The sequence below is a fragment of the Leuresthes tenuis genome, unplaced genomic scaffold (assembly GCF_036924035.1).
Source record: "Leuresthes tenuis unplaced genomic scaffold, fLeuTen1.0.hap1 SCAF_15, whole genome shotgun sequence".
NCBI lineage: Eukaryota > Metazoa > Chordata > Actinopteri > Atheriniformes > Atherinopsidae > Leuresthes > Leuresthes tenuis.
This window is the reverse complement of record NW_027325369.1, coordinates 4262757-4287025: the sequence shown is the minus strand read 5'-3', so window position 1 is coordinate 4287025 and position 24269 is coordinate 4262757. Positions and strand designations below refer to the sequence as shown.

General features: G+C 42.8%; 1 protein-coding gene across 1 annotated transcript in view; it reads left to right on the top strand.

Annotated features, from left to right (window-relative positions):
• The window catches only part of atrn (attractin), a 111359-nt gene that overhangs the window by 5949 nt on the left and 81141 nt on the right, over nucleotides 1-24269 (top strand). Inside the window, exons 2-11 of the mRNA XM_072366147.1 lie at nucleotides 2917-3000; nucleotides 7553-7666; nucleotides 8318-8446; nucleotides 10949-11145; nucleotides 13883-14051; nucleotides 15938-16028; nucleotides 17412-17661; nucleotides 18119-18302; nucleotides 18745-18899; nucleotides 23254-23338. Coding sequence (XP_072222248.1) covers nucleotides 2917-3000; nucleotides 7553-7666; nucleotides 8318-8446; nucleotides 10949-11145; nucleotides 13883-14051; nucleotides 15938-16028; nucleotides 17412-17661; nucleotides 18119-18302; nucleotides 18745-18899; nucleotides 23254-23338 — 1458 coding nt within the window. The remainder of the gene's footprint in view (nucleotides 1-2916; nucleotides 3001-7552; nucleotides 7667-8317; nucleotides 8447-10948; nucleotides 11146-13882; nucleotides 14052-15937; nucleotides 16029-17411; nucleotides 17662-18118; nucleotides 18303-18744; nucleotides 18900-23253; nucleotides 23339-24269) is intronic.

Genomic DNA, 24269 nt, shown 5'->3' with positions numbered 1-24269 from the left:
TGCTGTTCAGGCAGGTTTTATTGCATTTCATTCACAGACAAAGTTTTGGAAGTTCTTTTGCAAATGCTGGTTGGACTTAGTTTTAGGTAAAGGGGGCACTGCCTCTGATATGGCAGTGAGTTCACAATTGAAAAAGGTGTGTGGGGGGGGGGGTAATAATGCTAAAATGGTGTACGGTGGCATAAGTAAACTCTCTGTGTGATGATGACTATCTGAAAGTGATGAATCTATGCGGCAGGGCTGTGATGCACACTTCAAGGCTACATGTTGAAAAAGCATCTCATTGAGATGCAAATGTGCTGGGAGAATAGCCAATGCTGATAATTCCCGTCATTCTCATCACACGATACAACAAAGGTGCAGCTTCATGAGCGTGTTCAGGTCGTGTGTTTGCACTGCAGCATTAGTTATGGAACGTGGCTTATTGATTGATTACAGCCACCGGTGGATTCTCTATCAGGACATCGGCGCTTTCGCTCTCCTGAATACTTTGTACTGTATCACACTCGATTTTTACTCTCTGCAACTTCTACCGCCCTGAGTAATATATTACAAGCATCCATATCTGCAAGAATGATTGAACTTTTTTAATTTATTAATATTGTTATAATAATAGTGGGAAAGTGGACTTCTCCCCCGTTTCTGGCAATCAATTTGAAATCTCCCATCGGCAGCTTTAATTTGTCGACGCAGGCGATCTGAGGGGAAAACCATTTTTGCCTCTCTGTCTGAGCATGCTCTTTTCCCCTCCAGGCTGTGCCGCTGAAGGGGCCGTTGTCGCCTTTCAGTGAGGCATCGTGTTTGCTCTGCTCTCATGCTTGCACCACTTTGTCATTGGTAGACCACTTGGCTCTGCTGCAGGGCTACTGTTTGCATCAGAATGGGCTGTTGTCTGAATGCAAAGCTTTGCTTGGAGCCATCTGTGGGCCTTGCAGGAAATTCAGGCGTGTGCTACGTTATTTAACAGCCAACATATTTGACATCCACTGTTTAAGATGACAGTTTTGCATTTGTCGGGGAAATAAATCGGTACTTCTAAATCAGTAATCTGATGTTTACTCCACCAGCGTTATGTTTTCCAGTTTAGTGATTTATGTTTGTGGGTGTCTTTAGCCCATCCTTGTTCAATTCTGACACATTCACATCGCCTTTGACATCAATTAAAGGCAACTGTTATTCACTGTGACATATTGCCCACTATTGATATAATTTTTTACATGAAAAGGGAAGATAAATCCAGTGAATAACATGCTTCCTGGTTCCTCAAACAGAAGCTGAGGCCTTTATTCACTTCAACAGCTTAGAGTAACGGGCCTCCGTTAGTGGCAAGCCTTTTTCCCAAATTCCCATTTTGCATCCTTACTGTATGCAGCAGCTATCGGACTGACCTATTAAAAGATGAGGGAAAGAAACTTTTACTCTTGCTTAACCCAGTACAACCTGTTCAAACAACATGTTTTACTCCTAAATTCTGAGGTTTGAAAGGAATGAAGTTTTATCAGTTCACTCTGAGTTCTGACAAACCTGCAAGTAGAAAATGATTAAATCAGGTTACCTCTATAAAACGGTGCAGCAACCTCTTATTTTCAGGAGGTATGTCCACTCTTTTCTACGTAAGCCTCCCCTGACTATGAGATTAATTCAAGCAAAAGTGTTGCTGTTTTGCAACGACTCAGAGTGACCGTATCAGCTCTGTTTTCTACAGGTCTGTTCGAGTTAAGAAAAGAAAGAAATGGGATCATTCATGTCGATGTTTCAGGTGGACAGGTGAAGCAGTAGTGACGGTAAAGGCAGAGGAGCAGCTCTGTTTGTCTGCTAGCTGCGGGTCCCTGCAGGCCCTGGCTGTGATTACAGAGGCGGTGTACTCGTTAGCTAACTGCTGCGTCCTGATATCTGATCAGAGCTTCAGATGCTCTCTCACATAATAAAGTAAATCTGTAAACCTGCAGTTTTCAGCCCGCCCTGTGTTGTTTGCGTTAACAGCCTTTGCCTTGCACTTTGAGCCTCCCAGGCCACACAGCTGCCTGGGACTGTCGGCCTGTGCCTCAGCAGCTATGGAAGGAAGTTCTCATAAACAGAGGTTGCAGCACCCTTGTTGCCGGGATACAGATAAAACATTGTTGTGCAATATGCAACAGGGATTCTCACCAGAAGTGCGGTGGAAGAACTTCCAAAAGTACAATTTACAAGTTGTGTGAAATTGATGTGACATCCTGTTTGTTTTGAGTGGGAGAATAAGAATTTAAAAAAAATAACTCGACTTAAAAAGCAGTCGTGTGTGAAATGTAGCTTAAAGCAATGCGTTTGAGTTGTTGATGATGGCCTTGGACAGGGGAGGAGTGCATTCTGCTCGGCTCTCGGCAGACTCAAGGGTGAAACCGTGTTGAGACTGTTTTGGAACAAGACAAAGTAGGTGTGTTGGCAGACTCGCTGCACCCTGAGACCTAACTCCGTAATCTGTCTGCGTCTAAGTGTCCCCTGTGTAACTGAGCTTCTCTCTGCTGCTGTGTCATCAAGCTGGAATTGATGGCTCAATAACAGGCTGAGCGCTGCTCTGCACTCTTATGAATGTTGGTCCGCTCGTCACGCTGTTGGCCTCGCATGATCATTTGAGGCGCGGTTTAATCATTTTCAGCAGCTTTGTTATTTGGACAACCGCCACGGTGCACGAACTGAAACGTGACGCAACAGCAGTTGCTGTTTACTTGCACTTTACCTGGACTGCTGAATGACTCTTGGGTAGCAACGCTGCATGCTTTTTCACTTTAAGCAGCAAAACACGTCACTATACCCATTTGAAACTTGTTTAATTAAAAGCTTCTTTTTGCTAAGTTATTGGTATCATTTCTGTACTCTACTGCGTCACTTCTATCTCAGTCTATAACCTGGAAGTTTTCTTTCCCCATCTCTCCTCAGGCTGACGGGGCCCTCCGGTTATCTGACTGACGGTCCCGGAAACTACAAGTACAAGACCAAATGCACCTGGCTTATTGAGGGACAGTAAGTACAGAACAGGGCTACTGGGGTGTGACCAATCCCAGCTTTGGACAAGACTTTCCATCAATTATGGCACACTCGGAACACAAGAGCTGAACATCTCTCTGGCGTGGACTGAATGACTTGTTTAAACTCTTCACACATAAGATGTTGTAATATTAAGGGCCCGCTTAAAGGGATTGTGTTCTGTCATTCAAAACCCGTTCTGTTAACATTCTGCAGGTTTCATTCAGACATGCATGTGAAAGGGACAAAAAAGAGCCAATGTTCAGGACCTCTCCACACAGTCACTGCTGTTTGCCATGAGAGAAGCTGCAGCAACGCTCAAAGCTGTGGCCTTCCAGAGTTGCAGTTTTCTCATAAAAACATGTTGTTCTGTGAGGAAAAATTGCTATCAACCTAACAAGCATTCAGCATTGTGTGACAACGCGGGGGTGGATGGGAGCAGTTAAAGAGAGGAGAGGTTTTAGCTCAAACACTTTTCTCCTGCTCGTTTGGCTCGGTGCTGAGCAGAAAACCTGTTTCGGTGCTGCAGCTAAATATCAAAGGTGAAACGTGGTGAGGGAGTGTTTGGGTGGCACTTTTAAGAGTTTATTTGAATAACGTGATCTGCCAGATTCCACTGAACAGCTGATCATAAGTCGGCTTAACCCACCGCTGCTGTGCGTGTCGATGTCACTGCAGCAGTTCACACTTCTGCCATGTTGACAGCCGTGCAAAAGTTACCGAGGGTAATTTAGACGTGACACCGAGTTGCTGTCAGATTAATGGAAAACGGCGTTAAAGTGACTTTAACCTTGTCTTAAAAAAAGAAATAGCACGAACTAGCTTCCTTTGATAAGGTATCAGGATGAAAACTTTAAGTATACTAATAAAATTAGATGCGACTAAGTTCTTTGGAAACAGGTTCAGCAAATCTTTTATGATGCAAACAAATCAAATGATTTTCATAACTGGCCTCATCTACCGTCCCAGCCAAAACGTTACACATCTGGAGAGCTAAGGCTCCTTATGTCGTCCAGTCAGCTTCTGCCGAGCAGTAGCTGATGGATGAAAACTGGTAGCAACAGTAAGAAATCCAATACCGCCTCTCTTGTTTTAGTCAGCGCATCCATTCCACACACCGGGGTGATTCAAAGAGATGAGTCCAGACTTCTTTAGCTGCAAGCTTTTCCAAACCATAAACTTGTTGATTTCATTAACATTTCAGGCATTAAGCCAGCTTACTTTTTCGGGCAGAGGAGTTGGGGTCAGTCAGGAGATCACACCTCCTTCAATGTTCCTGGATGAAAACCTGTTATTCGTTGGTTCCATTGCATACTAATGGGACATTTCTTCACTGTCTTGAGACCTCAGCACATTCTTAATGGAAGAGTAGTGCAGTGACCTGCACAGTCTGCATCAAACTGACAGGAATGTATTAACAATCTTAAAGAGGTTTTATAAGCGTCAGACACGCATTCTCTGCGTGTTGAAATGGCTTAAAGTGACTTAATTTACTAACAGGCTTCACATTCAGAGTAAACATGGGCAGGGTGGGGTCTATACGCTGCCTTGCTCAAAGGGACCACACTGGTGGCGACTACAGCAGGATGTGGCGCTTCTTTGTCAGGTCCCCCTCAGTCAGCCCTGACTGCTGATGAATCATTTACTGGTCACGAGTGCAGTCTTCTAATCGGATCTTGGGCCGGCTGTCATTCCTGAGTTTATTTGTTTGCGTGAGAGGAAAAGAAAAAGCCACAACTTCCCCCTTTGAATAAATCAAATTTTGGGGGAGAAAAATGTGGCCATTCAAAACATTTCCTGCTCATCTTGTGCGCTCATCATAGATGCGCTTAATGGGCCTTTGTGTTCTTTCCTACGCCTTTGAATGATTTCATTTAGCAGAGGTAACCACATTTAGAGCTGAGACTGATTTAAAAATTTCAAGAATGCTTTCAATTAGAAGCTGATTGGCCGTCAGCAGCCTCTCAGTGACAGTTGGTTTATTCATTTTGCAACAGCAGAACGACCTCTCTATATCACTGTGTTGTTATCAGGTGGGAGTCTTTTTCTTGTATTGAGGCAGATATAGCCAGTAGGCGGCACCTGCCGCCACCACAAATCTGTGTGAAATTTTGCTGGAGGTGGTAAATGATTTCCATCTTATCGTTTAGTTAATTATCCACCATTTGTTTGTGCTGTTGTGCTTAGGTAGTGAAAGTAGTAGTTATGTTTTGCAATTGGTCATTTTTAAAACGGCGCGGCTCAGACGGAACATGCCTTAATGATCAAAGATATGAGCTATAGATTGTATGAATATTAGAAATGTTTATAGAAGGGGGGGGTGATGCTCATGTTTTATTTGTGAACAGGCATTTTCAGTTAGGCAAGTAAATGGTAAATGGACTTGTACTTGTATAGCGCTTTTCTAGTCTAACTGACCACTCAAAGCGCTTCACTACATGCCGCATTCACCCCACTCACACACACTCATACAGCACGTCTTAACTACTTAACTACGTGGTTTTTTTTTTTCTAATCATTCATACACAAGTGATACACTGGGAGGCAACGTGGGGTTCAGTGTCTTGCCCAAGGACTCTTCGACATGTAGCCCGGGGAAGCCAGAGTCACCGACCTTCCGATTGGTGGGCGACTGCTCTTCCTCCTGAGCTACAGCCGCACAGTGGTCCTGTATACACCGCATATGTGATTTAAATTCAATTCAATTTTATTTATATAACGCCAAATTACAACAATTGTCATCTCAAGGCACTTAAATAATATAGTCCAATTGGAATTCAATTAATTGTAATCATAATCCAATTAATTCATATAGAGCCAATTCAAAAAATTAATATCCTAGCTAAGGAAACCAACAGATTTGCACCGAAACTTGTCTTCAGTCCAATCTCCCGTCCTGAGCGTGCCTGTGGCGACTGTGGAAAGGAACGACTCCCTTTTAACAGGAAGAAACCTCTGGCAGAACCAGACTCAGGAAGGGTGGCCATCCGCCTCGACCAGCTGGGGTTTGAGAAGACAGAAAAGAGGGGGGAAAAACACCATAACACCATTCAAAGGATATCTGTTGGAACAGGGAAACACAAGTTAATAACCACAATAATGTCACATGTACATAATTCATTTGAGAAATTAACCTATATAGTAGCCTATAGAAGCCTACAGCAGCTTATCTGTAGGATGTTTCAGGATCACCTGAGCCATCCCTAACTATAAGCTTTATCAAAAAGGAAAGTTTTAAGCCTAATCTTAAAAGTGGAAAGGGTGTCTGCTTCCCAGACATTTACTGGCAGCTTATTCCACAAGAGAGGGGCCTGATAACCGAAGGCTCTACCTCCCATTCTACTTTTAGAAACTCTGGGAACAACAAGTAAACCTGCAGTTTGGGAGCGAAGTGCTCCGTTAGGAAAACATCTTGCAATGAGATCTTTAAGATATGATGGAGCTCTGTCATTAAGAGCTTTATATGTGAGGAGAAGAATCTTAAATTTTATTCAGAATTTAACAGGGAGCCAATGAAGAGAAGCTAAAACTGGAGAAACATGATCTCTCCTGTTAGTTCTCATCAGAACTCTGGCTGCAGCATTTTGGATCAGCTGGAGGCTTTTCAGAGAATATGTGGGACAGCCCAATAATAAGGAATTACAGTAGTCCAATCTTGAAGTAACAAATGCATGAACTAGTTTCTCTGCATCACTCTGAGAAAGGATGTTCCTGATTTTAGCAATATTACGAAGGTGAAAGAAGGCAGTCCTAGAAACCAGTTTTATATGTGCGTCAAATGATAAATTCTGGTGAAAAATAACTCCAAGGTTCCTCACTGTAGAACTAGAAGCCAAGGAAATACCATCTAGAGTAACTATATAACTAGACAATTTCAGTTTTTTCTGAATTTAAAAGCAGACAGTTCTGAGTCATCCAGGTCTTTATGTCTTTAAGACAGGCTTGTAGCCTGACCAACCTGTTGGTTTCATCTGGTTTCATAGATAAGTACAGCTGAGTATCATCAGCATAACAATGGAAATTTATGCCATGCTGTCTGATAATGTTACCTAATGGAAGCATGTACAAAGTAAAAAGAATTGGTCCAAGTACAGAACCCTGAGGAACTCCATGACTTACTCCAATTTGTGAGGAAGATTCTTCATTTACAAGAACAAACTGGAATCTATCAGATAAATATGACTTAAACCAAGTGAAGGTTTAATTACAGCAACCTTAAAAGTCTGAGGTACATATCCTGTCAACAAAGACCGATTGATCAAATCCAATATGGAAGTGTCAATTAAGGGGAAAACCTCCTTGAACAGTCTGGTTGGGATTGGGTCTAACAGACAAGTTGATGGTTTAGAAGAAACTATTGCTGTAGTTAGCTCAGAGAAATCAACTGGACAGAAGCTCTCTAAATACAAATCAGGTTCGAAAGATTTAAAACACGCAGTAATTACTTTTGTGAGGTTTTTCCACACTTGTTTGAAATCCAAACTGCTGTCATCCTGTAAGCTCATCAGTGTTGAGAGACATTATGACGGCCCTCGTGTGCGTTTTACAGACCCAACACCATTCTGCGATTAAGGTTCAACCACTTTGCCACTGAATGCAGCTGGGACCACCTCTACGTGTACGACGGGGACTCCATTTACGCTCCTCTTCTGGCTGCTTTCAGGTGGGTCTCCTATAGGTTTGTCTGATAACCGTTTGTGTCGGTGGCCTCTTTGTCCCAGTTTTCAGTTTGTTTTCTCAAAAACTTTCCCTTTCCATTAGTTCTGTAGAAAAAAAAAACTCTTGCAGGGGCAGTTTTCTAAAGTGAAATCTGTTAGTTTATTTGTTTGAAGCTTTTCTTTAACAGACACAAAGGAACTTTTTTTCAGTGCACAACAGGCGTGTTTCCCACTGTGTTGCAGCAACCTTCCTTATAACGCCACATTTTAATCATTTGGGAGCTGAGGATACTGATTGTTGCAGTTTTACAGGAGGAATCTGTGTCCACTTTTTCTAAATTTAGCTGCTCGACAGTCTGCGGTTCTGTCCTAATGACGCTACAAACCTTTTTTTAATAGTCTGAACCGCAGGCAGTCCAGTCCAGTCAGGCAACACACAATGTCTGTGAAGTCATGCTTCACCTTCAGTTTTTTATGAAATGTGGTTTTTGGTAACGATGCCACAAAAGAAAAAATACTTCCAATGTACGCCCATAGCAGTACATCGCTTTTATAGTAAAATAAGCAAATATGAAATTGCAAGCTTTGTTTGGTGTGACAGATTTGCAAACAGGAATAAAAATATTTGAAATGCCACTGTTTTGTCATCACTGCAGCGGCCTGATCGTTCCCGAGCAATATGGGAATGAGACGGTTCCTGAGGTCGTGTCTCAGTCCGGCTACGCCCTGCTGCACTTCTTCAGTGATGCTGCCTACAACCTGACTGGCTTCAACATTTCTTACAGGTGAGAGAAGTACTGCATGAAACATGTTTAACCGTGACTGCATCCTTCAATATCCCCGTTCGATGTGCTTTAAAAGCCAGAAGGAAAACAAAATGTACGGCGTCCTGTGCTGACCCACGCCATGAGATCCTTAGAGAAAATAATATCTCTGCCACGGTTGATATTTAATTTGGGGGATGGGTCCACTTCACCCCATCCCTAACACATGATGACTCATTGAAACCTACCACTTTGTGCACGATTCAGTCAATGCTGGCACAGTGGGTTGACGCCATTTTCTGCAGGATGTTGTTGTTGCATTAACACACCATAAGGTACAAATCACAAGATTTCTTTTAATGTACAAGAAATATTTGGTACCTACCGACGTTTGAGGGACAGTTTTTGGAAGCATAGAAGGGTCAAGATGATTAGATTTCAGTAAGTAACACAGCAGAAGTTTCTTTTAAGGATTTTAATTTGGTTTTCTGCTTTACAAAGATAGATGTTGCTTTCTCCAGTTCTGCTGATAATCTGTTGTTAAAGTTTTTATGCTTTTTTTAAAAAATAATTTCTTCTACTAACAGCACCTTTTTAAGTGGTTTAATTTCCCACTCCAGCTTTCCAATTGTGTCTTTAGCTCACTTTTTCAGTCGCACAATAAAACAAGAAACAACTAAGTCTGGGACCTTAGTTTGGAAATGTACGTTTTTTGAAAGTGGAAAAAAAAAACGTCTGACCTCCCACCCACTGTTGTTTAGTTCAGATAATCAAGCAGCATCTTAAGTTTGTGTTGCCGTGCAGCATTCTCTAGGTTTGCAGTCTTTAATCAGTTTTGGTTGAATTGTGTTGCTTTTCATTTGACAACGAGCTTGGTTCTGAAGCGTGTATTCTAGTGTCACTGCACACTTTTCTGCCACTGATGGCTCCACTTTGTGGGACCAGTATAGATGTGTACATGTGGGATTTTTGTCAGGACAATCTGAAGTATCTCTGATCTTTAAGTCCTCAAATGTAAACCGTTTGTGACCGATGCGTACCACTAACAGGCTGGTGAGCTCTCTCGTGCTTTGTTGTTGTATTTGGCTTTCTTTTTTTTCTTTCTTATTTCATCCTCACCTGACACAGACCAGTAGGAACCAGTAGGAAAAAAACGTTACTCCTCCAAAACAAAACTGAACTTAATACATAAGAAAGAGGCGTAACGAGGAGAAGATATTTTAGAAAAAACATCTGCAAAGGGCACAGCGGATCACTGCGCCGGGTCCCTGTGCTCATCCCATGTTCATTGGTACCATCGCCATGGCGATGGCTGAGAACCACACAGCTGGATGAAAGCAAAGTGCCCCTGGGCCCCAGTCTTTGGTGTCTGGGAGAGGTGGAGGAGCGGAAACATCAAACCATCGGGCACCGAAAGGAACTTGAAAGAACGACGAGAGGCCTTTGTGCCTCCATCTCGCTTCCAGTGTGTTTGTCTTTAGGATGAGAGAATTTAGCAATCCATTTAGCTTTGACGGGTTAGAAGGTTTCTTCTTTTTCTTGGTTTATAGCGACATGTTTGACAGTGACTTCTTCATATAAAACGTTTTTACCAAATGTCTTCACACATTTGGTGGTTTCCTTCCTTTCCCTGTTTTATTTACCACATTGTTGACTTTAGCTTGGCATCTCAACACTGCTATTTTTAGATTAGTCTCCTGGCACATTTCGTTTTTTTTTTTTTCAGGATATGCTTTTTTCTTTTTTTTTGTGTGCCCACAACATGAAGATGCCCTTTGGAGCGTTTCACTGTGAGTAGTGCCATGACTCGCTGTGTTTCAGAGGGTTCTTTTCTTTTGCTTTTGCTTTTGCTTTCATGGACACATACGACAGCTGTTGATCAGACATCAGTGGTCACACTCAAATGATTTCAGAAAATGTATTCTCTCACAGTGCTGACAAACGCTCCTCTGAACAGTCGTCCTTCCGTTCAGATGTTGCTCTGTAATATTCCCTTTGCTCTGTAATATTCCCTTTGTGTCCTAACTGCTCGCAAGTTAGAATGTGTTTTATTCATTTTTATGACTTCAGTGACGAAGTCTTTAATGATTATAAGACGGTTCTAAGCTCAGTTTAAAGTTATTAGACCTATTTTAGGTGCTTATATGTAACATATAACACTTGGACATGCATGATGCAGTTTCACATTATGTCTGTGTTTGGGGGGGCTCCGTGTGTGTGGTGGCTTGGTGTCTGACAGTTCTCTCAGCCTCCAGCTCAGTGCTGCATCAGTGATGTAAGCCCTCCCTGGGATGACCGACTCATTTTGAGGCAGGTGCTTGATTAACTAAGGAGGATGATGATAACAAACAACATCTGCAGGCTGAAGGGGAACGGGGCTCATTTGAGCTTAAGTCTGGGCACGCTGCAGGCGGCCCTCGCACACAAGCAGATGTGTTGTCTGTCAAAAGGTGTTCCCAACGTTTTGTTTTGAATCCTCTTTTCTCACTCTCATTGATTTTTCTCTTCTTTTCTCATTCAAAGGGTAAATGCGTGTCCCAACAACTGCTCCGGCCGAGGCGAGTGTCGTGTGGGGAACTCCACCTCTTCAGTTTACTGTGACTGTGAAGCCAACTGGAAGGGGGAGGCCTGTGATGTCCCATACTGCCTGGCTGGCTGTGGCTCCCCAGACAGAGGTCACTGCCAGGACAAGGCATGCGTCTGTAAAGCCGGATGGCAAGGTGAGCTGGGATCACAGCAGCTTTGCTTTGGCTATCTCCAAGTGACTGCATGTTCACAAATGAGTAACCGCAAAGTCATCGAGTCGGTGTAGGAAAACATCCGAAACCTTTTTCTGAAGTAAGCGTTCGACTGAGTCTCCATTTTGTGCTTAGACTGAACAGTGGCTCTCATCATACATCAATCATACATTTAGCTGCCGCAGTTCAACTTTATCAGCCAGAATTATTAATAGCTGATATCAAGCTCTTCATTGAAGTATGCCTCAACCCTGTTTTCAGATCTCTTTTATAAAGCAGTATTCTGCTTTTAGAAGTGAAGAATCTGAAGATCAGAAACTTGGACTCACTTTTGCTTTTCTGTCTGTTTGATCTGGAGCTGTTGGATCACTGCGAGAGTAAGTGATTAGATCTCAGAACAGACTCCAGCTCATTTGACAACGAGCTTGGTTCTGAACAGTCTGAATGGCCACAAAGAGCTGCAACTCGATTCTTTGAAAAGGGGAAAGTGAAAATAGAGATTTGTGCTTTTGTATAAGGAAGGAAGGCTCTGCTGGGGTTCATCAAGTCCCGGACTGTGTCCCCAAGCCAATTGTTTTTTTTTTGTTTTTTTTTAGGGTCAAGAAAAAGGCGTTGAGCATTCAACTAAGTTGTTAGGGTTAGAAAGAAGGCCAGGGTTGGGCGCTAGGAATGTCCATTGTAGGTAAGCCGTAAAATCTTATCTTTTGGGCATTAAAAGCGATTGCATAGGCTCAGACAAAGGTGTTTTGGAATATGGCTCATATGATTTGGTAAGAATTTAATTTGTAGAAATAAGAACTATGTTTAGGTTTTAATAAACAAGTTACAGGGAGATTAATGGACTCTGCCTTCTGCTGCCTGTCAACCTGCCGTCCAGTGTATTTTTCATTGTTTTTAATTATTATATAAATTAAAGCTTCTTTTTTTTTTTTTAATAAAAAAAACAAAACAAAAAAACAACCCCAGTAAAGCACCGGGCAGCTCCAGTGAAGCAGCTGGAGGTTTAGGGAAGAGCGCGTTCTCTTTTATCCGTGCAGATTTCTGCTGTTTAGTTGGTGACTCAAACCAGGGCCTCTTCAGCTTTAAGCCTTTTGCTGCCCCCATAACATCCATCTGCTGTCACCCAGGGGACTTCAAATTAACTTTTCTTTTTTTTTTCTTCTCCTCCTTCTTGGTCATGTCCTGACACTTCTGTGTCCTTTTTGAATCCGACCATCTGGACGTTCCGACCGCTCCATTAGCTCTTTGACGACTCCGCTGCATTGCTCTGCACGAGAAGAGACGACTGCTTGATTTAACTGCAGTTATATATTGGCAGCTCGGTGTGCTCATCATCTAATTACCAAAGCTGAGGGAGTTTAGAAACAGACTTTTTTCCTCACCCTTTATTACCTTGTCGTGTTGTTTCTTACAGAGGAATGTCGCTCTTGGTGTGCTTTTTTTGCTGCCAGCCTCAGAGTGAACTAATTTTCTACACCAACAAGCACAAAAGCAGAAAGATGTCTGTTTAGTGGAGTTAGCCTTTCATTTAATTGTCCTTTTTATAGATGCACAGCCATGAAAAATTCAACCTTTTCTTTTTGGTATAGGCGTGTAAACCAGTGTTTGTGTGAAGGGAAAGCCACAGAGATGCAGTCAAGCTGAGGTGTTTTAACCACCACTTTTCTTTTTCCAGCTGCTGAACAGAACAGCAGAATGGGTGGCATGACCTTGATTGTTTCAGAGAATCATTTCCTTTCCTGGTTCATAGCCAGCTGTGCGTTGTTTGCGATGATGATCTATACGTTTCGGCCTGGAATGAAGAAACCTCGCAACCAATAAGTGCCCTCACTCCATCTCACAACGAAGCGCAGGGATTGATTTCCCTAGGATCGGCTGACCCCACCACAACCTCTGTGGTATCAAAAAAATCAACAGGAAACAGCCAATCGTTGATTCCCGACTTGGAAGTTGTTTGCCAGAAGTCTTCACAGAATCTTTTCCCCTAATTCAGGAGTGTGTCCGGTTTATGCTGCCATTATTGTTCTTGTTCATAAACAAAGGAAGGCGGCTCTGGGCCAGAGACATCTGTTTATATTATCCCACTCCCAACAGTTAGGAAAGAATGTTCAAAAAGTAAATTATCTGGAACATCAAGTTTAAACAAAGGTTTTCTCCTTATTGCTGATTTCTGTGTATTTTAAAAAAGCAAACAAAAGAACTTAATTTTGGATGATTGAGTCCTTGTTTTGATACTTTTTCATTGCCATGACCACCAAAGCCCCTTTTTGCCTCTCTTACCTACCATTACACACACACACACACACACACACACTTATATTATGAATATCAATGGCTGTTTTGATTTCACATTCCCCTTTTTAGTGTTTGTACAGAGTCATCCTTTTGCGTTTGGGCTTCATCAGTTTGCTTTAATGTCCCGCAGACATTAAATGGTTAACGCCAGCTGTCATCAAAGTAAACTGATGGAGTCTGTTGGAAGTTTACTCCTCCTCTCAATGCTGGGACTTTTCCACAGAATGCAGACTTCGGTTAGGCTGCAGAATCATTGAAAGGTTTTTGTTTCTCTCTGTTTTATCTGTCTGTTTTATGTCCTCCAAAATAAAAATAAATAAATTTAAAAAAGAAAAAAAAGAAAAAAAGAATTAGTCAAGCCTCCGCGTTCATTTCACCTGCTGTGGAGCCTTGACTCTGTGGACCCCCCTCCCTCCTCTCTCAGGTCCAGACTGCTCCATCTCAGTTCCTGCCAATTCCTCCTTTTGGAACCGGGAGGACTATCTTGACGCCGGGCTGGCCAGGGCTTCCCACAAGGCTGCAGTGGAGCAGGGCATCATGTGGGTCGTTGGAGGCTATGTCTTCAACACGTCAGATTACCACATGGTGAAAGCGTAAGTTCGCTCTCCTGTGAACATCCTCCGTCTGATTGTAGGCATTTCGCTGCAGCTCCCATCCATGCCAGCAGAGAGATGTTGGTCCTCTTGTTGCTATGCGACTGCAGGGTATGAAATGCAGTAACTGTTCTTGAGAAACCCTGAATATTTTTAATGTACATGTGTTGTACTGAGTTCTAAAGTAGTACTTGGCTGACCGAGAGAAACCACAGGACTTCCTGTCTGTTAAAAATGTGCGAGCTGTAGTGTGTCTGAGTGAAGAGCACAGAGTGAAGTATGTTGTTAAACCCATGAAATTACAGGATAGGCTGATGCTCCTCACCCTGTACTCCACCCAGGAACATTACACTTACTCTCTTGGCTCAGAATTGTGATTTTATGGGTTTGCCAGCAGGCTGTGAGCTCTTTATTTCTACCCATCGGCAGTCATGTGAGACTGTAAAGAAGTGTTCTGTAAACTTAAAACTGCTACCTTGATATAGTTGGATTGATACATAAATGCATAATTTTCAGTGTAAAGTTTCACCTTATTTGAATGTAGTCAGTGTTCTAAGTATTTTAGATGCAACATTTTCTTTCTGTTACACTTAAAGATAACAGTTTGGTTAAGCATCTTCAGAACCACATGGTGCTGCAGGTTTGCGGAGAGGTTATCCAAGGAAGCCCAGATGGGGTGAAGGGGGGGTTATCGACACCCAAAAGCACCTACATTAACTTGTTCGAAAGTGACCTTATTGTAATGGAAAATATTGTTTGTTTTCTTTTACAACACTTTGGACTTCCTGGTGTTTTTTACCCTCAAGACAGCAGCAGGATGCACCACAGGAAGAGGGCAAGCTGGCGCAGGCAGTAAGATGGCACAGCCGTGTTCTGCTGGGACACTTCTAGTCTTGACCTACCTCTCTGTGGCAGCAGTGTTCCCTTATGACATTGACCTCTTTTAGTAGAACAATTCGCAACACAAAACCTAAGGATTGGTTCAAGGAACATGAAGCGGTGCAGAGTGATGATCACTCTGAAGCACATCTATGAGTCTGAAAAGCAAGTCTGATCCCGACCAGGCGTGAGTGGGACAGCTGAAGTGGCGTGTAAATAACATTGCAGCGACTCATAAACAAAGAGAGGAACGGACGAACAGTGAAGGCCGAGGTTCATGTCTTTAGAGGCTTACAATAAGAACCTCTGCTTGTTGAGCAGCTTTTCACTGGTTTGTCTGGTGTTGTACTGGTGCGTTCAGTCAGTATCCGTTCACTTGCATTGTCTGATCCAGTCACCACAGATGGTTCCTTTGATGCTAGTAAAGCTCCTACTGAGTATAGGCTAAAATAGATTCAATATAATCAGTTCTACGAACTGCAATAGAGTGCATTTCCTGCAGTGAAGATACTATTAAAGGTAACTTCCTCTAATGGTTACAAGAACTCTCCTGATGTCCAAAAGCACCCATAAAGGCCCTGTCAGTGCAACATACAGGATCTCCTCCTCATATTTCTGTACCTCATATAATAATGATGAGGAAAGAGAGTTTGGGTATCCGGCATTTAACAAAACAAAGCACCCTGTCTGCAGCGTTGTCTTCTTAGACAGCCATAAAGTGCTGTTAATGCTGTAATATGTATGTTATACGTCAAGATGTGTAGACTCCCTTTTAGCTCTGATAGCAAGCCTCCTCTCTACTCAAGGAGCATTTTAGAAATGGACACATTCTTCAAGTTATTTTCACGAGATCAATGTCTGAGGTTTCTGTCAGGAGAACGGAGGAGATGAGGAGGCACAAAATGGAGAAATAGGAAGCTGTTATACTTTTAAAGTGGGCAAAAGTCCACCTTGAGAGGCTTTTCTGTCATGCTGAGCGCACCTTTTTGTTCTTTCTTTTTCTGTAGGTACAACCTCACCAGTAAGACCTGGTTGACCCTTGACCCCTCTGTCAACACTGTGACACCACGATATGGCCACTCACTAGCTCTGCATGAGGTACGTGAAGGGATGGGGGGGTGCTGTACATCAAAACAACACACAGTCATTACATTTCATTCCTACATTAGGACATTATGCAAACATCTGTTGTTTTTGCCAACTTATCCTCAATATGATGCAAAGATGGTTTCTAAAAGAGTCTTTGACAACTATATCGAACGGAGGCACTAAGAAACATTGCTATCCTTTACTGTCCTTTTATTTAGGCTTCCAGTTTTATCTTCCTCCAGGATTTGTTATGTAAATCTCCGGGTTTGATGCACTGCAGTGAAGTGATGAAGCAGTTTCTGAGGCAGCTGCAGATTGTTGGGAGCTGCTGATGGAATAATAAACTGAGGGCTTAGATTCAGAGGAAGATGCGTCCGTCTGCTCTGTGGTTTGAAAGGACCACAACTGAGCTGCAGTATCTCTCATCAACAAATCGCATCCTAGTGTGGGAGTGTGCCTGGTGAGTTGATGTGGGGAAGCAAATCTAAAATGAGATCACTGTTAATGCATAACAGATGAAATGATCAGAGTTTTGCTACCACAGGTGATGGATCAGTCCCCACACAGAGACTCTCAGATGAATAAAAACTGAACATGGTTGAGAATTTGTTTTATCTCTAGTTGGCATCTGTGACTTTAATGGTAATGGACGTCATTCTTTTGGTTTAAAAAATGGCGTACGATGATCTGAGAAAGTTTCAATGAAATGTGAACGTTTAATTCTATTGTGTAATCCAAAAACAGTAAATAGCCAAACTTTTGATTTCATGAGACCTACTTCTGCTTCACCTCATCAGCTCGTTCAGAGGAGTGTTGTTAGCTTGTGTTATTATTCAACACCCTCCCTGGTGATGCTTGCTGTGTTAAGGCTACGTATTGCTCCATTAGAATAATGGTCATAATGATTGTTGTGTGGTTATGTCACACTTCGGTTCAGTCATAATAGCATACAGTCTTTTAACATTTGAATATTACATAGTATGGGTTCTGGGACCAAACTACTGAAAAGGAATTGGGCTTTTCCTGGATTTTTCCAGGCAGAAAGGTGTTTGGTATGTGTGTGGATACTTGCAGGCCCCTGTTGGAACGAGGGAGTCTGAGGACACTGGTGAAAGAAGCAAGCTGTGGAGTTGAAAGGAGCCTTTTGGGCTTGGCTGGCTGTGGGCTGTCCTTGAAGAGGAGACTGGTACCAGGAAGCCAGAAGGGCTGCTGCTTTGGCAGAAAACCTGGGTGTGAGAGTCAAAAATATTCCATGGATTTCTTTGATTAGGCCTGATTTGTGTCTGTCGGCTCCATCGGCACCGATCCTCAGCTGTGCTGTGGCAGCCTGCTCCTGCTGGGTTTTGGTTTGCTGCTCCCTCAAACAGAGGAGTTTGTCTTTGTTTCTCTCAGGGGAAGATCTACATGTATGGAGGAAAGATCGACTCCACAGGAAATGTATCCAGCCAACTGTGGGTTTTCCACATCCAGAACCAAACCTGGGTTCTCCTGAGCCCCCGTGCCAAGGACCAGTATGCTGTGGTGGGACACTCGGCCCACATCGTGCCCCCCACTGAGGATGACGACGGTCCTGTAATGCTCGTCCTGTTTGGACACTGTCCTCTGTACGGTTACATCAGCCAGGTGCAGGAGTACAACATTGGTAAGATGATGACTGTAGAAGAACTGTGATGGAGGGGAAAAAAGGCGACTCCACCAAATTCTTTGAGTTGTTCGTGTAATTATCCAACATTGCTGGTATCAAACAAAGACCTCACCATGAGGCCTTTGTTTTCTAAAAGCCAATCTGCCTGAGAAAATGAGTTAGTCCGGCATGGTGGCCCCAACACAAGAGATTGTCTCCTATTTCTGGGAGTAATTTGGATTGTTGGATGAAATCATCAATCAAATGCCGTCTCATCCTACTTTCAAACTACTAAGCTGCGTGCTGCAGTAATGATCTCCACTCCACCCCTGTGCAGGCTGAACCTAAAGCGCTACAACCAACCTTGATGTACCTTTTTATTCCCTCTGTCTCTCTTTGTGGTATTTCTTTACAATCTGCAAATTGAGTTTGTTTTTCCATTTCTCACTAAAAAACCTTCTGTGTGACCCTTTAGCCAAAAACACCTGGAGCATTGTGAGTACAGTTGGAGCACTGGTCCAAGGTGGCTATGGCCACAGCAGTGTTTTTGACCCCAGCACCAGAGCCATCTACATCCACGGAGGCTATAAGGCTTTCAGTGCCAACAAGTATGGCCTAGCAGGAGACCTGTACAAGTTTGATGTGGACAAGAGGAAATGGTGAGATTTAGAGTTTTTTTTTTTTTTTTTTCTTCTTTTAATGATGACAGTTGCTGCAGAATTGATGCACGCTGCAATGTGACACTGTAGCGTGATGTGAAGGTGTTTCTTCCTAAAAAAAAACTCTGACTGCACGTGACTGGGACCTCTACCTTTTCTGTTCTGTATAGGCCGCATTTTTCATTTCCAAATGAAAAGTTTTTGATATTTCTGTCACTGCATTGGTGTTTTAGAACGCATGAATGGCACATTAACCTTGCTGTGTTAACGTCCTGATGGTAAACGTACTGGAAATTAAATGTCCAGTCTTAAAAAAACATTCCTCTTCCCAATAACTGTATATTGCAGTATGATATTAAACTGAGGAGACATTTGAGCGCTTAAACATCTCGTATACAAGCTCTATGGCATGTGTAATGAGCGTCACTGTGTTTCTGTGCAGGACCATTCTGAGAGACAGTGGCTTCTTCCGCTATCTTCATACAGCGGTGATAGTGAGTGGGACGATGCTGGTGTTTGGAGGAAACACTCACAACGACACATCCATGAGTCACGGCGCCAAGTGCTTCTCCTCTGACTTCTTGGCCTACAGCTTGGGTTAGTAATGCACACAGGTGCTCCTGCAGTCAGCTTTACCAGCCTCTGCCCTGCCGAGTGTGCATCATCTTTTTTTTGTTCTCTTCACTGAGCCTCCTCGCATTCATACATTTGCATGTGCTCAGGCAGCCGCTCGGGACAACCGATGTGTGGGTTACTGACATTGAGAAGCTTCTTTGGAGAAACGGGGGGTCAAATGTTACAACTCATTAGCTGCAGTTGCACTACATGGCCACTGAGAGCCAGAGAAGTCTTTGTGCTTGTCACCCGGGGCTTTAAGCTCTGAGCCGAAAACTCAATTGCGAGGCTGCTGACTCTTAAAAAAAAAATAAATAAAAATGACCTAAAACATGCCCACAGTGTAATGCGTCACTGTGGACGTTACCCAACCTTCCTGAAAACAGAGTGTGCACTCTACACACAGTGTACAGCAGCAGTAAAAAACTGCAAAAAATGTGCACATGCAGAACTGGTCAGAGTAACAGTAATATACAGTATGTGTGATCACATCACCGTAACAAAACGTGCTGCTTTTCACATAAACTACCAGTCAAATACAGATGTTATTTCCCATCACCAAAAAAACCCAACAAAAAACCAGGAAAGCATTCTCAGAATAAACAAAAAGGTACAGTTGTGTTCAAATGACCCACGCATGTTGGTCACGTGTAAAGTCTCTGTTCAGTAAAGTCTGAACTGTTTATAAGCATGTGTAGATGGATGTGAACATGTGTCATGATACTGATGAATGAAATCCAACTCAGATATTCACAACAGAGAATTCTGTGCAACTAAAAATAGCCACAGACAAAAAGTTATCGCTCGATGTCTATGACTTCCTTATCTGAAGCTGAAGCACCTCACTGACCGACTCTGGATCGAGAGTCGTATGTCTTCACTTCAGTTCAGGGAGATTACCCTCGAGCACATTAGGAGGCTGCTCAAAGTTATTGCATAATCGAATAATTATATATGTATTTTTAAAAAAAAATGTTCTAGATAATCGGGAGCAGTTTACTTAACTGTTGGATGAAACGGTCGGAAATGTCAGATTTCCACATCATTCCCTCATTACAGAACTAACAGACTGACTGAAGTTGGCACCCTTTGAATAATTCCATCTCATTTCACCCGTTTTCTCCTGACCTGACATGTCTTCCAGGCACACTTATTTTGTTTACAGAGCCGTACTGTACTGCTGGTTTGGAGAAAGTTTAATCGCCACATCACATTTTGCTACCAGACTACGCACTGTTCATGCAAAAGGCTTCTTTTAGCTTTAGCCTCCACTGTTGTAGAGCTAACGCTTTGACTTTAAATGTTAGCCCAGGTTTTCTAATTATTACTAGATATTTGACCACATACATGATTGAGTTGAACTGTCACTCCTACACGAAATGACCAAAGGTAATCGGGGGTTTGGGGTTTCTGTTGGGGTTTCTTTTTTTTTTTTTTTTCATTATTTAGGTAAAGCCCCCTAAGTCTAATGTTGCATGTTCTAAGCATGACCACATATCTGACCCGAATGGTATTCTCTCATCCCTTTGGAAGGCGGACAGGGAATCAGGTCTTATCACCACACGTCAGCATTAGACAGCAAGATTTGCCAGAAGCCTGAATATTTGGTGGCCTTGTAAAAGCCTTTTGAGTGGCCTCTTCACGTTGGACTCTGCACTCTTCAGCTGCAGCATGAATTTCATCCCTGTATCTCTGATGTGTGTTGTTTTCGTAATGTAAAGTGGATTTTTTTGGCAGGTCTGACTTCATAAAACATCCCCTCCAGCTGCTGGTGACACTTCACTCTGTGAAGTCAAACACAAAGTGATCAGTGGCTCCGGGGAGCTGATCTCGCGTCTCATTTTTCTTTTTGTTTTATTCTTTTCTTCCACTGCTAAGGTGCTCATATTTGAGACAAATTAAGGATGTTTCATGCAGCTGCTGAAGGTGAAACACACGGATTCCATACACGAGCAATAAGAGTGTGGCAGAGAAAATGAGCTTTCTTCTCCATTTGTTAGTTAAATATAAAGGTCAGCTAATGTTCTCGTTTGCCCTGATAGACCTTAGCACATCTTTGTTAGAAAGAACCCTGGGATTTTGTATAAAGACAGTTGTAAAGTGGGTGAGTTGGCCTCCTTCTGCCGTGCTGTCATAAGTTGCTCATTAGTCTGAGGCTTCTGTGTGTGGTCGGGTGGAGCGATTCCCTGGAGGCTGCAGAATGGCCCCGTGAGTTTTCACTTTTCTGTGTCATTAGAGAGATGATTGACAAGCAACACAATTAGAATCTCAGGGGAACACGCCCTCTCCCATCTCCCTTTTCTTCATGAGGGTTGCCTGTTGGCTCTAAAACAGCTCTGGATCCTTTTGTGTTGGGAGGAACAGGTGACGAATGGTGTAACGATGCAGGGAGAGGGGTTGTTTCAATACTGTGCCCCATAAATGTTTGTATTTTTGCTGTCCTTCACTTTAGTTTTAGTTGGAGCTAAACCTTTGTAATTAAAAACGTCGTTTTTGTCTCCACCCTCCCAGCTCTGACCTCTCACTCGCCCTGCCACTTCTCATCTGCTGTCTGATTTTTGTAAGAGGAGGAAGCTGACTACATACTAGCCCCCCATCCCCACTTTAGCCAGCTGCTGTGTTGATGCCTACAAGCAGCACCTCTGGTGATTGGTAGATAATTACAGTTGAGATGGGTCATGTATTGAGAACTAATTGCTTCTTCTTAACAAGCTGAACTCAATTAGAGGGCTGAATTTACAGGCCATCGCTGTCCTGACATTGGTTGATGGTGTTGTAATAAATCTCCATTCTGAGGGACTATGTACCACACCACTTGCAATAATATCTTGAGACACTAGAGGGCACTGCCTACCCATGAATGTGGACCTCATGCAGCCACCCCTCTCTCGTCAGGGAGACCATGATGACTTGCACTGCATTGTGCTCGGTGAATGCAGTCCATTGACTGCAGCGGCTGTTGTGTTATCCTGAGACTTTGATTTGCTGTATTCTGCTATCTTTGTCAGATCTAATGCTGCTTTGTGTAGCAACCAACCTGAAGGATTCTATCAGCCTATTCATAGTAATTTGTTTTCCCTTTAAACACTGATGCAGTGATTTTGAAAAGTTAACTGTATCAGCTGCATTTCGTTGACTGAACTGATCGTGTTCACTCACATTTATATATTAATGTATATAGTTACAGAGTAAGTGTGTCACCTAAATGTGAAAACCAGCTGGTCCCAGTCTCAGGATAAAACAGTCGTATTTTTCTAAGGTGTGTTTCTGCTTCACAAAATCCTAACTTGGTGGGCTTTTACTCTTTTTGTCTTTGACGTCACAAATCTTGTTTTATTTTAAGAGTATGAGACAAATGGGTCCGGTACAAGTTTAAATTTGAAACCGTACAATGTTGCAGTTTGCATATGTTTGATCAGCGGATCAACAAAATCTCTCCCCTGTGGCTAACTACAGACCTTTAGTTTAAGAATCCTCTACTTCCTGTCGGTCCCAACGCTGTCAGGCTGGAGGTAAAGGCACACCATAGGCACGGTTAAATATCCATAATGAGCTCTGATGTATTTTTCTGAACATGTTTTCCATCCAAGTAAAGGCAATGAGCTCAAGGACTGATGGAACTCATAAGAACTTCAGAAAGGACATCTGTGCTGCCCCAACAGTCCAACCACACATGTCGTTCATTAAGCTGTGATTTATGTTTGCAGTAGTGAAACGAGTGCATTAGGTAATCCAGTCGTATCATTTTGCTTTTAAATCATTAGGAAGAAACTAAGATGGAAGCATGAAAAATACTGAGTCAAGAGATGAAAATGACCAGATGTACCTGTGGTCTGTTTGGCTCTTAGCACTGAAAGACTGTGTCTGATGGTGCATCTTCAGCCTGATTAATTTCATCCATGATGGATACCACTCAACTCCGTAAAGGAGGATCAGCTCGTATGAGTTGATCTGTACACATTTACTGACTGACTTTGGTGTTACAACGACTTTGTGACTGCGGGGTAGGGGTCAGTTCCCTTTTGAGCTCTCTTCATCATGTCAGTACCGCTTTCAGTCATCGTCTGAGATAGATTCGGTTATTTGTACACGCTGCACACACCAGATTGCCACTTTCTGTTGAGACCGCTCCTGTGAAAACGGTCAGACTCTTGATGTCTTGCTCAAGGACACTTGGACGACTTTTCTTTTTCTTTTATCGATTCGCAGAGACTTGTTAGAGGTCCTGCCAACCACCCGAGGCGAGTCGGCTGAGTTTTGTCACTGCTTTAGACGTGTGTGATCTAATGTGTGAAAACAGGTCAACGGTCTGACCCTCTCTGGCTTCTCATTCCAGCTTGTGATGAGTGGACGGTGTTGCCTCGCCCGGACCTCCACCATGACGTCAACCGCTTCGGACACGCTGCCGTCTTCAGCGAGAGGTAAGACATGAGACGGCATCAAAATAGAAGCCAATTTTTTTTAATTTTATGTAGATGCGGAGCTAGTGGACAGGGCTTTAAATATAGATATCTGAACCACTTCCAATTTCACAGCTACAACCTTTTTGCAGGTTTATGGCCCAAACACGAATATACTCATTACCCTTTGATAAATTTCCTCGGTCTTTGCTAAACTGTACATTCTCACCAGATGGAAACTACAAATCAGCTGCTTTTTTTTCGTGGGGTTTAAAACTATAAAGCAATGATTGCTCATTTCAAACATGACTCTGAACTGGAGTTTGTGTAGTACACAGTAGCAAAGTGGCACGGCATCAGGTAAAAGTGACAGACCAGGATTAACCAGGGGTGGGGGGAAAAAAACCTTTTTTTTCTTTCTTTTTTTTTCTTTCTTTGTTCGTTCATGTGCGATGCCTCATTATCATTCAGTAATATGAATAGATTGTGATGAGCATGGTTCTGAGAGCAGAAGTGATGACTCATCTGTAGGTAGCATCTGCACTGTCAGCAGAGCGAGAGACGTTGATCCACCTTAAATTATAAATCCTGGAGCGAACGCATCAGATATTCGCATGAAATGCTGCGTCTGAGTCGGTTCTCCTCAGGAGAAATGAAAGAGTTTGTTCATGCCTTCATTAACGGATCACATTCAGTGCAAGGTTATGTTTACAGTGGAGATGCTGAGTTTTATTTTTACCACTTTTGCTTCAGAAGGAAAACGTCATTCATTTTTTTCCACGTTGCAAGAAATAGCTGACGCATACGCAGCTGTAGACTGGGCCAGCTGTCACCTCATATTCTTCTGACGCATCATTAGCCCTCCACCTTTTAGTTTGCTTTGCCTGTGACCTTCATGAGCCCATGTTTTAGCTGTCTAGTATTCTCTGAGAGGGCACATTTCACCCTGGTG